This window comes from Lipotes vexillifer, unplaced genomic scaffold (assembly GCF_000442215.2).
Source record: "Lipotes vexillifer unplaced genomic scaffold, Lipotes_vexillifer_v1.1 scaffold477, whole genome shotgun sequence".
Lineage (NCBI taxonomy): Eukaryota > Metazoa > Chordata > Mammalia > Artiodactyla > Lipotidae > Lipotes > Lipotes vexillifer.
In genome coordinates this window covers 373,935-392,595 of record NW_006770652.1, presented here as the reverse complement: position 1 = coordinate 392,595, position 18,661 = coordinate 373,935, and the positions used below count along the sequence as shown (strand labels likewise).

Below are 18,661 nucleotides of genomic sequence, written 5' to 3'. Positions count from 1 at the left end.
AGCAGGAAGATGAGGCTGTCACAGCACAAAATTTTCTTTGTTTTACAGGTTCTATTAGTTAATGTATTAGAATTCTCTAAATGTCACTTTTGCTTATTAAGTGGTTTTGAGAGCACATGAAAACATACGTTTTATTCTTGAATGCAGCATTTCTGAGATTCTTAGTAAATGTGGTTCTGGAAAAACAACCATTAGACACTTCTGCCCGTGTAGCATCCACATGCAAATGAAGATATTTTCCAAAACTGTTTTTCCTGTTTGTACAATCTCTTATTAAATCAGAAAATTTGCCTTTAAATTTCTGTCTCACTCACTGGAATTAAATTAGATGGCAAATATGACATTGGTTTAAAAGCACAAAGGAAACATACTATCATTGTTTTATTTTATATTATAAATGAGATTAAACTATTAATAAGTTCAAACCAAATTTTAGTACATTTCTGAAAATAATCTATTTCCACAATGCTATGTTGACATGAATCTCAGATTCTTTAATCTATACAGTTAGTATGAAACCAGCAAACCTATGCCTGTTTCAGTATGTGCCAAAATGGCTATTAAGAAAAGTTGTCAGGGCTTCCCTGGTGGCGCAGTGGTTGGGAGTCCGCCTCCCGATGCAGGGGACACGGGTTCGTGCCCCGGTCCGGGAGGATCCCACATGCTGCGGAGCGGCTGGGCCCGTGAGCCATAGCCGCTGAGCCTGCACTTCCAGAGCCTGTGCTCCGCAAGGGGAGAGGCCACAACAGTGAGAGGCCCACGTACCGCAAAAAAAAAAAAAAGATTGTCAGTGTCATTTCCCCCCCACATGTGTTGGCCACTTTTTTTTTTTTTTTTTTTTTTTTTCTTGCGTTATGCGGGCCTCTCACTGTCGTGGCCTCTCCCATTTGCGGAGCACAGGCTCCGGACGCGCAGGCCCAGCGGCCATGGTTCACGGGCCCAGCCGCTCCGCCGCATGGGGGATCCTCCCGAAACGGGGCACGAACCCGCGTCTCCTGCATCGGCAGGCGGACTCTCAAGCACTGCGCCACCAGGGAAGCCCGTGTTGGTCACTTTTAACCTCTGCACGTTTGCCAACTCTTCCATCTCTTCCCCACCCCCCGGAATATATTACCTTTCAGCTCACTTCTCACATCCATTAAGTCCTGTCACTTTATGACATCTTTCGTCACCACTGCAGCTTTTTGTCATCTCCCTCTTTCCTTCTCTTCCTCTTTTTCTGTTTTAACTCTTACAGTTTTTCCTATACCGGTAGTTCTCTAACCTTAAGGTGTTAATAAGCCTTCCTCCCCTGGAAGGCTTGTGAAATCACATTTTGGGGCTTCACCTTCTGAGTTTCTGATTCAGAAAGTCTGAGATGAGGCCCGAAAAATTGTATAAAGTATTCCCAGGTCATGCCAATGATATTGTTCACTGACCAACCACAGTCTGAAAATTACATTTGTACAAATCACCTGTCCTTTATTGTTGTTTAGTATCATGTGAATCCGTCTTAAGAAAGAATGCACTTTTAAATGTTAATTTAGTCCTCTGCTCAATAATTAAGTGTGAGTCTAAGGTAACGTTTCATCTCAATGCTTGGCAAAAAAATGCAAACCAAGTTAGACTTTTGCTTAATTTCCAATCTTTTGCACAGGAAAGGAATTTTTAAAAGAGTCTATATTTTTAGGCTTGGAAAAAACATCAAATAGCTTTCACTTCTATTTTCATTGTCCAAAATACATTAAAAATCTTTGAAATATGTAGTGGATCCTATATTTTAAATATAATAGAGCCATTTTTATAAAATAATAATCTTTTCCCTAAACTTGATGAGGTACATCACTATTTAGAATGTTAGATCTGCTCTCAGAGTAGCTTGTGTCTGCATTGCAGAGGCCGATGAACCTCTGAGGTTTCTACAGCATTCTTTAAAAATTAGAACTGAGGTCTTCCCTGGTGCTGCAGTGGTTGAGAGTCCTCCTGGCAAAGCAGGGGACACGGGTTTGTGCCCCGGTCCGAGAGGATCCCGCATGCCGCGGAGTGGCTGGGCCCGTGAGCCATGGCCGCTGAGCCTGCACGTCCGGAGCCTGTGCTCCGCAATGGGAGAGGCCACAACACTGAGAGGCCCGCGTACCGCAAAAAAAAATAAAAAAATTAAAAAATTAAAAATTAGAACTGAGCAGGGTATGGAATATGGAACTTTCCATAGATCGTAGAGCAAAAAATGTACAGTACATATTTGAGTATTATGGAATTTCTACCCATTTTTTTGTGATGATTAAATGATTGTAAGGATTTAGAGCACTAATTTTCAGGGAATTTCTATAATCTCATAAAATGTTGAAATATATAAAATATAATCTTTCCTTAAAAGCTGACTTTGGATTCCTATGACTACCTTGCAAGTGATCTAGAGTAGGCCGGTACAGCCAAGTCTAACACACAACCCCCTAGGGAGCTTTAAAAAAAACGCATGTACATAACTTGCTGGTCCCATCCCTAGACAGATTTATGAACCACTCATCTAATATCTGGAATTTCAGTTAGTTTACCTTGTAGTCATTTAAGCACTAAGAATTGTTGATCTTATAAAACTCAGTAAGTTTTACAAATGTGTTATTGGTGGCTTTTTCCAATATAGAAAGGTGAACAGTTGTGATGAGCTCTGTCTATAGATGACTGACAGTAACTCAAGCAAAACTGTCTCTGTCAATTTTTCATTTATTTAAATCAGTGAATCTAAGTATGCATTAGGCAGCTCTTTTTTAGGACAAGTTTAGAAAAGATTTTAAATCCGACAACATTAACACCAACAGTAATCACAACCATAATAGACACCCTTCAGAGATCTGCCTATAAGTGTTGACTTTTGTTGTATAAATCTTGGGAACTGACCATATCCTGTTCCCAGAATATTGAATTTGATCATGTTAATCAAAGAAAGACTCTTAGTGTTCTCTAGTGAGCTTTTTGAGGTGTTGGTTTTTGCCTCATGTATCCTTCCTCATATGTTTACATCCTGCTTTCAGGAAAATTCCTATTTGAAATTTAACTGGTATGACTTCTCAAAACGGTAACATTCACTTATAAAAGGTAACAATTTGTTCTGCCTTCCATTTCAGATTTATATGTGCATTATCACAAGGTAATTTCTGAGTAAGAAGACAATGATTGCCCTTAGTAATATACTGCTTTTTTCTTCAATGTGTTTATTCTTCTTTATAATTAAAATATTGATCTCTGTCTAAATGTTTATCTTAGGAACAGTAAATTTTCAAGTTATTGACATACATGCCTCTATGTTTATCTGAATAAAACATCAATAAAATCTATAGTTTGAGGCTCCTTTTACATATAATAACTGATCATTTTGAAAGCGTCTAATTGTATATATTAATGAGTTTATAGTCCTTTTCACATTTAGGTCACAGCTTCTTAACCTGGAACCCAGGGTTTATAGGAGTTACTAGGGGATTTCATTGAGGAAGTTCATAGTTGGAACTATGAGAGTAGAAAATGAACTCTATGTAAAATTGTGTGTGCAATTGCATGAGTGTTTGCCTGTATGCATGTGCATTTGAGTTTTGGAGGGCATCTCTAGCTACATCAAGAGATCTATAATCCAAAAGGAGTAAGCATTAGTGGTTTGAGGTTCATGCAGAAGTATAATGAAAAATTATTTTAACCAAAAAAACTTTAAAAATAGTTTTTACACAACCATTATGTATTTTTTTCTATTACTAAATGAAATTTGACATCTCCTAGTTTGACAGAATAGGTTACAGGTAGTGCAATTTAGTTTCAAAATGGATATTTGTGATAACATATTTTTATCCAATTTTTAAAGAATTTAAGGAATAACTACATAATATAGCTTTTAAAAATTCAGATATAATTGACATATAACATTATATTAGTTTCAGGTGTACAACATAGTGACTTGCTATTGGTATATATTGCAAAATGATCACCACAGTAAGCCTAACTAACACCCATCGCCTAAGTTACAAAGGTTTTTTCTGTTGTGATGAGAACTTTTAAGATTTACTCTCTTAGCAACTTCCAGATAGAGACTATAATATTATTAACTGTGGTTACCATGCTGGACATTACATCCCATGCCTGTTGCTGGAAGAAGAACATGACCATGTCAAAACTTGTTTGGCACCAAAGCACTTTCTCTGTGGATCTGTAGTTCATTTTGTGCTGCGTCTATGCAATACCAAAATTAATGAACTTGCATTAATGAGAATTTAGTTACAGATAGTCCAAATCTTCTGTACGGTTTCTTCTAAGTTCAAAACTTTATTGAACTAGAAAGAATGCTAGAGGTCGCCACACATTCTATAAAAATAGATAAAAAATCATAAACTACTGAGCACCATTATTTTGTTCAGCCACTTAGACCTCAAATGTATATGTTTGGTTTGTATAACTATTTAAATCTTAAGGGTCATTTTTTTGGAATATAGTATAAACCAATGTGTATTTGGATGGAGAGAGCTTTATAAGCCTACAATACTGCTGGGTTAATTAATTTCAGGACATTTATATCACTTCTTTAAGAGTGAACATATTGGGGTGAAAGCCTCTCCTTTTCATACTTAATTATTAAGAAGCAGCATATCTTGTTCACCCATATCATTGATAGATATAGACATAGTTAAAGGTTTTTGGGGGGTTTGTTTGTTTTTTGTCTTTTAAGAGTAGGGTAGTATTAGCACTGTGGTTGAGAACCAGGGCTCTGGAAGCCAAGAGAATGGAGTTGATTATCTACTTTATATTTTATTAGTCATATGATCTCAGGCATTTACTTCAGTCTGTGTGCCTCAGTTTCTCCATCTCTGAAGTGCAAATCATAATTAGGCTTGCCATGAGAATTAACTGAGTTAATGCATATATGGCAGTTTAAACAACGCCTGACACAGAGTAAATATTCAATAAATATTGTCTATCATTCTTAGTGATTATAGTCTGATAGACTGACTATTAAATGTAGTGTTTTTACTACCCTGTGTGGATTTAATGTCAGTTTATAGGACCGAAAAATACACATGATGATGTATTTCTTGAGTCCAGAAGTCAAGAATGAAATGTCATTTGGGCAATAAAAGGAAGATACATATTTGATTGAGTCGCATATTATCTCTTTTATTCAAATGAATTAATTCTTCTTAGTCACCAAATTATCTGAAATTTGAATATTAAGGTGTAGAAAATTGCTATCTATAGAATTAATAAGAATGCATTTTAAAAAAGATATTTTGATGAGGGTAGATACATGGATACATTAGGCAGACCCCTTCCTTTGTCTCATGGTTGCAAAGGTGACAAAGAGAGCAAGGTGAGGTAAAGCTTGTTCAAGAATAACGGGCTTCCCTGGCGGTCCAGTGGTTAAGACTCTGCACTTCCACTGCAGGGGGCAAGGGTTCGACCCCTGGTTGGGGAACTAAGATCCCACATGCTGTGTGGCGTGGCCAAAAAAAAAAAAAAAAAAAAACAGAGATTATTAACCTCATTCTAAAAGTTTGGAAACACTTTTATCATTAGACTTTAAAAGTTACACATCACAGTTCCGAGAGCTCTTCTGCAAAATACTGAAGCTTGTTCTTAGAGTTCACAAAACTTAATTAAATAAATATTGCTGGCCTGGACCACTGCTGCATTTGTTAGCGGACTCTTTGAACGTTCAGCTCCCAGGGAAATGAACGGAAATGTGCAGTCATTATTTCAGGGATGGTAAATGCAGTCCCAGGGAAGAAACTGAAAGCCATAGGACTTCGTTGACCGAAGACTGTGCCAGCACTACATAACAGGCCATTGGCCATGCAGATGGACAATGGAGCCCCACACTGAAACATCTGTTAACTACATAAAACTGTTAAAGGGATTAACACTGCCAGAGGCTGATATGTAATCAGGCAGGTGAAACAGCGATGATAAATATTCCTGCTTGAAATAAAAGTAATGCTAATTAATTTATTTTTATATTGCTGTGGTAACTGAGTTTAGAATTCTTGTGAAATACGTTAAACTCTTCACAATATATCCTTTCTCTTTGCAAGGTGTAGAAAATTAGAGAGATGCAAAATGGGATATTATTTTATTTTACTTTAATTTGAATTTTTTTCTGATATTTTAATAGACTTCATTGCATGTAATTTGGGTGTCATTCTCTGTACAGATGATGCTACAGAAAAATGTGTGTAATTTTCACTTACAGCAAGTGAAGCTCAGTTGCCAAATTCTTATCTGTAAAGTATATCATCATATAATGTAAAAACAGAGTATAAAATATAAATGTTTAAAGTGAAGCTAAAATTGGGATGTTTCTGCTTTTGACCTTGGAAATAAAGGAGAAGAAAGATCTGTGGAAAATAAATACAGCAGTTTTGCTGTATTCTGGTTTGTACATTAAACTGAGCTAATGTTTATTATGGGTCATTCATAAAAACATTCCTTAGTTTACTGAATGAATTTGTGATTGCCCCTTTCAGAGGTGTGTGTGTGTGTGTATGTATCTGTGTTTAAGTGTTTGCTTGTATTTATGTGTCGGTTTTAAATAAATAATTACAAAAGTGTACTTTCACTTAGCCTGCAGGGGCTTATAATTATTACATTATGCATTTTGATTTCTAAATTCAAGTACCTTATAAGCTAAGAGTCATCTATGAAAGTATTGTCTATAGAGCATTCAATCAAGAAACAGTGATTGTAAGAGGCATATTCTGTTTTTAGGAAATGGAAACCATTTGGGGTTTAGAATTATTCTGAAAATCCTTTTCGCACACATTTTTTACTTTTGCTTTTCCCACACTGACTCGTTCCCACGCAACAAACTGATGTTTATACCATAGCTAATGTCCCTGTACTCACTAATATCCATTGACAAAAATCATATGAACAGGTTATGATTATATTTGTGTTGACGTCTCTACTTTTCATATATTTTAAACAATTAGAATGACAGTTTTATCAAGTATTTTTAATCTAGTCAAAAATATTAGCATTATTTTTTTAAAGATTAAATATGAAATCAGTGTGATTTGTCATTTTTCTGGGGTCAACAGATCCTCATTTACATGTCTTAAATAGAGGACAAATGTGTAAACACGGGTATAAGCTATTATACTGAATATTAAATATGCACACGCTCATATATATTTCATTGGAAACTTTTAATGCTGCAGAATGAAGAAATAAACCTGGGGGAGACTAACCTCCTCAAAGATGTTAGGATACAGATTTATTTTTAAGAAAAGCTCTGCTTTGTGGCAAGTCAAAGGATTATGGAGGTAAGAGATTATACAAGGAAAACCTTTAAGAAAATAAATTTTTCTTTGTCATTTCCATATCATTTCTCTTGAAAAGTTCTGAAAAAACAATTTAGTGCTGCTTATACAAAATATACTCCTGATATTACACAAATTGCCGAAGTTCTACTAGAAATTATGGGGAAAATAATGCCAAAAGGAACACCAGAGTATGTCTACCTTTTAGAATTATAGAATAACTTCTTTTCATACATGTACACAACTATGAAGAGGCAAAGTCTGCAAGAAACTTTATTTTTCAGGGCAAATGAGGCTTAAAGTGCAAAACAGCAAAGAGTATCATCAGAAACAGTGCTTCAGATAACAAATGGAATTGGAAATATCTTCTGCATAAGCAGAAATGAATTTACAGTACACTTCTCTGATGTCAGAATAACTTGGGTGGCTGATGTCTTCTTAAAAGCATGAGAGGAAGGTGGAGAACTTAAAAGAGGACCCTCCTTTAATTAGGAGTACCATAAAGAACAGGCAGCTGCTTAAAATTTAAAAGAAAATTAAATATTTGGAATGTTATTTGTTTAAACATTATAATATCATGAGAAGGTTTATTACAGATGACCACTACATTTAATGTTCATAGGAAAATCTAAGGCTTTCAAACAAAAGCAAAAAATAGACAAAACTAATCAATATAGGCTTTGTAGAAAGGCTGTGTTGCCGTTTGAACTCAGTCTAAGGGAGAGAATCTTCTTGTTTTTACTTCTCCTATGAATTGATCTTTGTCTCACTCTAGTGTCAACCTGTAAAGTTAATGTATTCTTTTTTGAAATTTCTTTATTCCTTTTACTCTTGCAGAGTGACATTTCACCGTTGCAGCCGAATAAGCCATGTAACCAATTAAAATTAAAAAGCTGACTGAATTTTAAACAAATATATATATTTTTTCTTTTGCTTTCTCTTTCAGGAAGTTGATGGCAATAAAGTTATGTCTTCATTTGCCCCACACAACTCATCTACCTCACCTCAGAAGGCAGAAGAAGGTGGGCGACAGAGTGGCGAGTCCTTGTCTAGTACAGCCCTGGGGACTCCTGAGCGGCGCAAAGGCAGCTTAGCTGATGTTGTTGACACCTTGAAGCAGAGGAAGATGGAAGAGCTCATCAAAAATGAGCCAGAAGGTAAAGGATGGAAAAGAAAACAAACGTGATTTTAATGGTTTGATTTTAACTTCTAGCTCCCTTTTCTGATGCACTCTCAAGGTTAAATTGGAAGAAACCTAATGCAATGGAGATGGATAGTATTTTTTTTTTTAGAAACATGTTTATACGTCTAACCCCAGTTTTATAAATCATTAATTTTTGTTGTGGTGTCTTCCTTATTTTCACACGAGTAAGTTGTGGTTGAGTAAAACTTAAGGTTCAAGAATACAAAGTGGCAGAAGGGCCCAGGACAGTCACCGCCTACCTGCCAGATATCTGCAGTCTAGTTTGTGCTTCCCCACCAGGGCCATTTTACAACTTTGTTACATTTTATAACCTTTATACATTAATGCATCTTAGACTGCCTAGACAATTCCGTCTATTTTTTTGTATAGTCTAAAATGAGTATGGTTAGAACTATTGTGTGTTTGAAAAGTAGTGATTCTCTTACTGTTAGCTCAGATGAGGTTCCCAGTTTTTCAACTTCCAGGATGCCTTTCTTTTAAGATTTCATTTTCTAAATCTCTTTAATAGTTACAGATAGTATCCTACAGGTGATAATGCTCATGGACTAATCTTAAAATGAAAGCAAACAAACTAGTAAAACGATTGATGCAAACTGTATAATTTATGAATAAATGATAGTCATCCTTTATGTTACAGATGTTTACTAACTCCTGTTTAAAAGCTATGCCCATCCTAAACACGGATGCCGCGTTGCACACAAGAACATGCCTCCTATTTATTTCAGAGTCAGATGGAAAAGTAAAACAAACAAACATAAAACAGTGACATAAAAAGACATGCTTTACACCAAAAATATACTGCATTTATACTATTTAACACTATTTTTAGCTGTTGTTAGGACACTGGTAAATTATATCTGGCGCAAAATGTATGTTAACCAGTATTTGGAGTCATGTGGTAATTAAATATTTCTGGGTCTCTACCAGATGCATAGCTGGGACACGGATTTTAGTTAAAATTTATGTAATTCACATGATCTTACAGTTGGAAGGAATTTTGGAAATAATCTAGTCAGCCAAAGACTTTTTGGCTCTAATCTGCATGGAGATAAAAATGGAGTTTTGAGGAGGACCCACACAACCTTTTTCTTTTAATGTGCTGCATTTTTTTCTGATAGTAAAAATAGTATTTTCTTACTATAAGAGCTGTTTAAAAAACAGAAAAATTAAAAGGAAGAAGATAAAAATCACCCAGATTCATAGCTTTCTGGTATAACATCTTTATGATAGTTTTCTTTTTCTTTATTTTTGTATATGCTATTCATTCTGCGTGATTAACTTTCTGCATTTAAAATTATTTTGCACCTTTTATGTTGTGATACAGCATTATTAACTAAAGTCCATAGTTTATTCAGATTTCTTTAGTTTTCACCGTGTGCTTTTTCTCTTCTAGGATGCCATCACATAACAGATTACATTTAGCTATTTAGTTCTCATGTCTCCTTGGGCTCCTTTTGGCTGCAACAGTTTCTCAGACTGTTCTTGTTTTTGATAACCTTGAAAATTTTGAGGAATACTGTTCAGATATATTGTAGAATGCCACTCTATTAGAATTTGTCTGGTGGCTTTCTCATAATTAAACTGGGACTGTGGGTTTGGGTAGAAGGACCACAGAAACCAAGCACCATTCTTGTCACATCACCTCAAAAGTACATACTTACTATGTGATTTGCGAATGTTGATGTTGACCTTGATCACCTGGCTGATAACAGTGTTTGTCTGGTTTCTCCACTGTAAAGCCTCCCTGCCTCCTTTCTGTACCTTACTCTATGGAAGGAAGGTGCTGTGTACAACCCACATTTAAGGAGTAGGGAACCTTGATCCCCATCCTTCACAGTGAATCATTGAGAAATTTATTTGGATTTATTCTTTATTGGAGATTTATCTCTTCTCTATCATTTACTTATTCAATCACTTATTTATATCAGTATGAACTCATGGATGTTTATTTTATACTTTGAGTTACAATACAATTTTTTATTTTGTTAGTCACATTGTTTCAGCTTTGTTCATTGGAGGCTCCTTCTATTGTCACTTTGACGTACCACTGTGATGGTGGGTTTTTTTTTTTTTTTTTTTTGAACACTTCTTTACTTTCTGGTACTATAAGATACTGCAGATTCATCTTGTATCTTTCCTTCTCCCAGTCCTAGAATAAGCCATTTCTCTAAGAAGCCCTGGTTCCTTTTATTGGAGAATGGTGTTAGAAAGCAAGATCTGGATATGAAGTGTGCTCTTTGCTACCGAGGTGTCATTTCTCTTAGGGCCTTGGTATTCCCTCAGCGTTTCATGTGAGCTTCCTTCCAAGTGGGTGCACAGACTCTTAATTTGGAAGTATATGACAGGCTGAAGCCAAACGAAGAATTCCTAACAGGAAAAAGGGCAGGAGACAGTGCTTGCCAATTTGCTTAGCAGGAAACATTCAGAGGCACTGGGAATTAGGAGAAAATTAGCTACACAGGCAAAAGAACAGACATAGAGCATCCATGGCAGAAAGAGTTGACACAAAGAAATATCATTATGTATGTGGACATTAGACTGTTTTCATTATTGTATTTCCCACAGCTCTTTTTTTGTACTTTCCTTCCTACAAATATATTAAAAGCTCAGCTCAAGAGTGACTTGTTTTTGAGTAATACAAAGATATTGAGAAAATACAGAGATAGTCTTTATGGAAGACTGGCATATGGGTTGAACATGCCAAGCTTCTAGAAGCCCGAGTCCCAGAAAGATAGTTTTTGTATGAATACAAAACGACTAAGATGGTGTTATGTTTACGTACACAAGATTCCTAGACATGCTTTGAGTACACAGAAATGTAAGTAGACTCACAGTTATTTATTTATTTACTTACTTACGATTGAAGTATAGGTGATTTACAATGTGTTAGTTTCTGGTGTATAGCAAAGGGATTCAGTTATGCTTATAGATAATATTCTTTTCCATTATGGTTTATCACAGGATATTGAATATAGCTCCCTGTGCTATACAGTAGGACCTTGCTGTTTATCTATTTTATGTATACTAGTTTGTATCTGATAATCCCAAACTCCTAATTACCCCTCTCCCACCCCCTTTCCCCTTTGGTAAGTTTGTTTTCTGTATCTATGAGTCTGTTTCTCTTTTGTAAATAAGTTCATTTGTGTCATTTTTTAGATTCCACATATAAGTGATGTCCTATGGTATTTGTCTTTCTCTTTCTGACTGACTTCACTAAGTGTGATAATCTCTAGAACCATACCTGTTGCTGCAAATGGCATTATTTCATTCTTGTTTATAGCTGAGTAGTATTCCATTGTATATATGTATATACCCCATCTTCTTTATCCATTCATCTGTCAGTGGACGTTTAGGTTGCTTCCATGTCTTGGCTATTTTAAATAGCACTGCTATGAACATTGAGGTGCATATATCTTTTCAAATTAGAATTTTCTCCGGATATATGCACAGGAGTGGGATTGCTGGACCATACGGCAACTCTATTTTTAGTTTTCTGAGGAACCTCCATACTGTTTTCCATAGTGGCTGCACCAACTCACATTCCCACCAATGGTGTAGGAGGGTTCCCTTTTCTCCACACTCTCGATAGCATTTATTATTTGTAGACTTTCTAATTATGGCCATTCTGATTGGTGTGAGGTGGTACCTCATGGTAGTTTTGATTTGCATTTCTCTAATATTAGTGATGTTGAGCATCTTTTCATGTGCCTATTGGCCATCTGTATGTCTTCTTTGGAGAAATTAGACTCACTTTTATTGATGAAGAAATTTGCTCTTGTAAGAATATTTAGTAACTGCAACTATTGGGAGTATTATCAAGGAGCAATTTATGTATCTGAGTAAAGTGGTGATCTTAATCACCAAGAAAAAATATAATAACATGGCAGAAAATTGTATCATAGAAAAGGAATAGAGTGTTAAAGGAAATTTCTTTCTATTTTTTTTTAACTGCAAAAAGAGAAAAAGGGAGAAATATATCTAGGAAGATATGTGAAAGGCTCCACAGCAAGTGGGAAGTTACATTCTATATTCTGATTCTTATTATCTCCATTTTCAGATGAGGAAACTGATGTTAAATATTGTCACAGGGTGACTGTTGGGGTCATTATTCAAACTGATTAAAAACTCCACTAATTAAAGGGTATGGTTAGACATGAGAATGGACACCAAAACCTGACGTTAGCCAAACATCAGGACAGTGACATTGCATACAGTACAAACAAATGATCTGTAGTTCTGTGATGTACTATAACATCAAAAGAATAAAATACCTAGGAATAAATTTAATGAAAAAATACAAAACAGTGTTATAGTTCTGTGATGAGGGCAGTAATATGGGGATGAGGAGAGTAGAGAGAGAGTGAATGGAACTAAATGTTAAGCTGACAGATATCTGCTACGGAAAAATCTTTTCTTCCCTCAAGCTATGTTTTCCATTGTTTTTCAAAGGCCATTAAAATGAACAGCAGGTTGTGATGAAAATTTCATTAAGCCCCAGCTAAATCATTATGAGGGTGCCATATTCATGCCTTTGCTTCCTCTCATTGGGGGGGACTGCAGATTTCAATAGAAAGTCCGTATTATTTTGGACCTTATCCCTGCCAACAGCAAACTAGTAGAAATTCAGAAGTTAGAAGAGAATGGTGAGTCGTAGAAAAGGAGGCCACCGAGGTAAAATGGTTAGAAAGAAAATAAGATTTGCATATGGGTCGAAGAAAAAATGGCTCTTTTATTCGAGCTAGCTTATCTTTTCAAGCAATTAATTAAAATATTTGAAAAGTTATAAATAAGAGAAACTATCTTTATATACTTTTGTTTGTATCTCTTTCCTCCATCAGAATTTTTGTCTGTCATTACTTTAAAAGTTCTGGTGCTGAAGATTCTCATTTGTCCAGTGACACTTTAACTGATGTGGAACCTTCCAAAGTTCGTAGTGAATTTTCAGTTTGAAATGTCTGACCTATGTAACATATATTTTATATTTGGTAGTAACTATGCTCTATCAGTTGTTTTTTTAACTATTAGACTTAGGAGTTAAGAATGACGAGCTTTAATATCATAATATGTGATACATTATTCCTGTATCAAGGCCTTGAATAAATGATATGTGTTCGGTTGGTTGCATATATTAAGTGCATATCATGTGTTAATGATAGTGTTAAGTACTTTATATGAAATAGTTTATTTAATCTTTACATAAACCTCATAACCAGGGCTATTATGTATAGCTATTCCAATTTCAGGAAATGCCATAGACATGAACTAAATATTCTGTTTCTTATTATCTCCATTTTCAGATGAGGAAACTAATGATTAAATATGTCATAGGGTGACTGTCGGGTCATCATTCAAACTGAAGTCAACCTTAAACTAAAATTCATGCCCTTAACCACTACTTACACTGTTTTTTCTAATTAGGAATTTTGCCAGTAATAGTTTAATGTTACACATTAACACATGTGTCCCTAAATTCCCTTGAAATATTGAATAAGAAAGTAGTATTCCATAATTTTCTGCTAAAGTAAATTTCAGATTCCTCAATGGTGATCAAATTTCCAGAAAGCTTTAATTGAAAATCAGCTCAGTTTAAACTGTTTGATTTTAAAAAGTGTTTAAAAAAAAAATGCCTTGGAAGATATCTTAAGAAAAACTTGTTTTAGTAGAATGTCTGGGAGCAAATTAGTTTGGCATAATAGAAATTCGGAATTGGAATGAAATGTAGACACATTTTAGCCCTCTCTCCTCATTTCGAGAGAGAGAGGGAGAACTGAGGTAGAGATGTGCTTGAGATCACACAGCAAGTTAGTGTTAAAGCTAGAATGAGAATCCAGTGCACATCCTACAGGTCCGGGTGCCTTTTTTTTCCAGTTCAGTTACGTCATACCTTCTGGTATTCTTTACTCTCTCTGTCTTGATTTTTTTAGAAATAATGTCATCACCCCATCTTAGTTTTAAAGAGTATATCATTGATCATTAAATTAAATCTGAACAAATCTAAGATAACCAGCTATCTTAATTTAGCTAATAAAGCCAAGATAGATGGGTATCCACAAATGTCCTGTGTTCTCAAGTTCCAGGTAGCTAGGGATAGTCTATAACTACAGATCAGCCTTTAAATTTAGGGGTCAGATCCAGACTTTGATTTTCATTCAAACCTTAGGCTCAGAACAGTGCAGGTGCAAGTGATTTTTATCTTGATGAGAACTTTATATATTTCATTTAAAATAGAATCCTTTTAGATACAAGATTATAACCGGCTTCATATTTTAACTTTTCTATATTAATGTCTGTAGTACTCCTATGTCTCTTTGGAATGAACTTTTCAGCTTATTTATATCTCTTCCTCCTAGAAACACAGCAAACAACACCTTTTCTTGATTCCCATCCCCTCTATCTGTAATTCTGTTCCTCATTTCTCCAAGTCCAAGTTGCTAGAAAGAGTTATTTACACTCACTGCATTAACTTTTTCATCTTTTTAAGAACTGTTACTTGCCTCCCTCCATTGTTAGTTACTTAACTGTATTATGACTGTCCTTTTATTTATCAAGTTTCTTCCCCTGTATTAAACGCTTTAAGGGTGAGGATAGTGCACACACTAAATATTTAAAATATTTGTTGAAAGGACGTTTATACTGCTTCAGTGTTACCCCATTGCTGTCTTGGGAAAAGGAGAGGAAAGACCTTAATAAATACACAACCCTTCTGCCAGATGTTATGTGAGCTACCTCATTTAATCCTCAGAAACTCCGAAGCTGGTATTATTTCTTATCTTAAAAATTAAAAATCAAGTTTTAGTAACTTGTTCATGTTCTTGTCATATGGAGGAACTAGAATTAGAATGAACTTCTTTTCCTCCGTAAAACTACTTGGCGTTGAACACAAGACCCGACCCTTTAATCCCCTTGACATTACTTTCCACCGTTCTCTAGGGTACATGTTCTCATGCTGTCTTTATTAAAGAAACTGCATGCAGTTCTCTCAACACTCTGTATTTTTAATACTACTCTGCCTTTTCATATGCAGTTTCCTCTGCCTTAAATATCATACCCTGTCTTATCCACCTAATGAATTTATATGCACCTTTTAAGACTCAGTGCCTTCTCTGAACACCTTTGTCAGAATTTGGTTTAGTCTACACTGCTAACATAACTCATCTCTGTTAGTTCTGACCACATTACCGTCATTGTTTATTTGCCTGCTGTCTTCCACAGCTGTAAGTATGTGAACGTTGAAATGAGTTCTTGGTTTGATTATCTGTGCCTCTCTGCTTCCTAATAATGAACTTGGTGCATAGTAGGTGATTGTGTTACCTGTGGATGACGGTCCACCCACTAATTGACATTTTTAGCCTTTTCTAACACTCCCCTAAAAATTGAGTAGATTTCATTGCTCACCTTCTGTTTTGTTGGGTTTTTTAAAATTTAATTAATTATTTATTTATTTTTGGCTGCATTGGCTCCTCGTTACTGCTCACAGGCTTTCTCTAGTTGTGGTGAGCTGGGGCTGCTCTTTGTTGTGGTGTGAGGGCTTCTCATCGCAGTGGCTTCTCTTGTTGTGGAGCACAGGCTCTAGGCACGCGGGCTTCAGTAGTTGCAGCACACGGGCTCAGTAGTTGTGGCTCACAGGCTCTACAGCGCAGGCTCAGCAGTTGTGGCCCATGGGCTTAGTTGCTCCAGGCATGTGGGATCCTCCCGGAACAGGGATCGAACCCTTGTCCCCTGCATTGGCAGGTAGATTCCCAACCACTGGGCCACCAGGGAAGTCCCCGCCTTCTGTTTTTACTGCCCTCTTTTCTTCATGTCCTACTCAGTTAACCTCCCTACCTGTTTATCTCATTCATCTTGGCCTCTCCATCCTTCTTGTCATTATTGAATCTTTGAGATAATTACTTTAAATTCTTCCTGTGACTTAGAGGTTAAAGTATTGTCCCGGGTCACAAAGCTAGTTATTAAGATCCAGGATACAAAACTAAAATATACACATAACAAAAACTTTATATATTTTATGGTCACACTAATCTTTGAAATAACTGTAGTATTGCTAATATATTGGCATTATCTATGAATTTGTGGCCACAGATTACAATTTCCCCCACTGCTATGGGCAAAGTAAAAAGTGAATTAATCTGTGAATAATTTTCCAGAATTCGATGCTGTAAATGGTTCTTTAATAGTGTTTCATCATAATGGAGACCAGCACTCTTTTCTAGGACAGAGCTGGCATGGGAGAGAGAGTTATTATTTCTTACGATGAGCTCAAGACACTAGCAGGCTACAGTTGGATCTATCACTCCACCACCCCACCCTGCCCCCCCCCCCACAGTTCATCTCCGGAAGCCTGTAGTCAAAGAAAAGTAACTGACTCAACTCCTTCCTTGTTCCCTCCAGTCTTTCAGGGACTCTAAGATGTTCCCTCAAGGGGAGAGTTTCCAAACTCAGGATTCAGGAGTTCCTTCAGAGGGCTTATAAATCCTAGAAATTGTATGCAGAATGGGGAAAATATGTGTATTTGTGCTTTTTTTGAGACCTAGTTGGTAGTTCTTATCTGACTTTCAAATCAATTCATGATGAAAAAGGGTAACTGCACTGAGTCAGGGTTTGAGTTGCAGTCCTGGTTCTGCCACTGATTACTGTGTGTAAGATATATATCAATATAGTTTGGTCTCTGATCAGTTTTGAAGCATTAACTTACAAGTATTTAACAATATTTGGAAATGTCATTGTATCTGTTTTGCCACATTTGAGGGAAATGCAGCTTTTAAATTTAAATAAGGATTTCTTTGCATTAAACTGAGCATCTACCTTATAATTTATATTATAAAAGACATTATATTTACCTGCCTTTAAATTGCTGTAGTAATTGTGTTAATGTAATAAATATCTGTCCTCTGTTGGCAAATCTAACTGCCCTACTTTCTTCAGAGGGTTGTTAAAGGAAACAAATGAGGTAATGCACATGAAAGTACTTTATAAATTATAACCAACTTGGAATTGTACCAGTTATTGTCATTACCACATCTTGGCTGATTGGAAACATTGTTACTTTAGGCATACCAGAAACATTATATGGCTCCAGTGATGCTTTCCCAGGATACTTACATGTACTGAAAAATTCTGGTTCAGACCTGCAAAATTCTGGAAATTTAGGGTATGTAATCCACAACAAAAATGACAAACCCAACATTCATAAAAACCCTAGGATAGCTAGTTGTTTTGAAGTTTATTTATATAAATTTCCCTAAATAAAATATGGTTAGGCAAGTTTGTACCTGAAGAATTACTTTTCAAAAAGAAAGAAGATTTCTCTATATTGATACGGATAACATTGCAAAATGTGACCAATATGAGACTAGGAGAAGCAATTTAACATTGGGTTTGTGGATTTCTTATACTCTTATTTCTACAATAAATGTGAATGTGTACTGAAGACAAAGATAATTGAAGGCTCCCTCGGCCAAAAGTTTCATAATTTTCTAAGATTTTAGCTTTCTCTCATTTGTTCTTCCTTTCCTCCCCTATTTTGATTTTTTTTCTTTTCATTCCTTTTGTGTGTACATGTGGGTATGTGTGTAGTCCTCCTTTCTGATCCCACATATGCTTGGTTTTATTTAGCATCTGTATCTGTCACTGTTCTTCCTTCTTAGAGTATGATGCCCACACCTCCAAAATTGTTACACCATGATGAGTGTACCCCTTGTGTGTGAGATACTGCATTTATTTGTGAAATTTTGTTTCTACTAGAACTAGACTTTGTCATCATTTACACAATTGGGACTTTTCCTGAACTTCAAAAAAATCTTTGCTCCCAATTTTATATTACAAGACCCTAAAGGCATAACCTATGACTACCAAAGTCACCCAGTGTTACTTTGCATGAAGCAGTTCATTGCTTTTAGTACAGACTTCACAAAAAAGTTCTCTTTTTGTAAGAACTAATAAAATTATGGAATGAGTTTGGAAAAGTATATATTGTGACAGATCTCAAGACTTCACCCTCAGAGTCACCTACAGACCGGAGACCATCACTGGGTGAAGAAAATATTGGGAGTTTTATTGTCATCAATTTTCTCTCTCGCTCCGTGTGTCTCCGTCTCTGTCTCTGCCTGACTGTCTGTCTCTCTGTCTCTTTCTTCCTCTCCAGCAGGTACAGCAGGGAATATTGTTCAGTGGATAACACCCTGAC

The 18,661-nt window shown here is 35.9% G+C and overlaps 1 protein-coding gene across 3 annotated transcripts in view; it reads left to right on the top strand.

Annotated features, from left to right (window-relative positions):
- Positions 1–18,661, top strand: part of SOX5 (SRY-box transcription factor 5) — a 349,622-nt gene that overhangs the window by 43,495 nt on the left and 287,466 nt on the right. For all 3 annotated transcript variants that reach the window (XM_007446269.1, XM_007446268.1, XM_007446270.1), the window contains exon 2: positions 8,221–8,431. In XM_007446269.1, the coding sequence (XP_007446331.1) occupies positions 8,221–8,431 (211 nt within the window). The remainder of the gene's footprint in view (positions 1–8,220; positions 8,432–18,661) is intronic.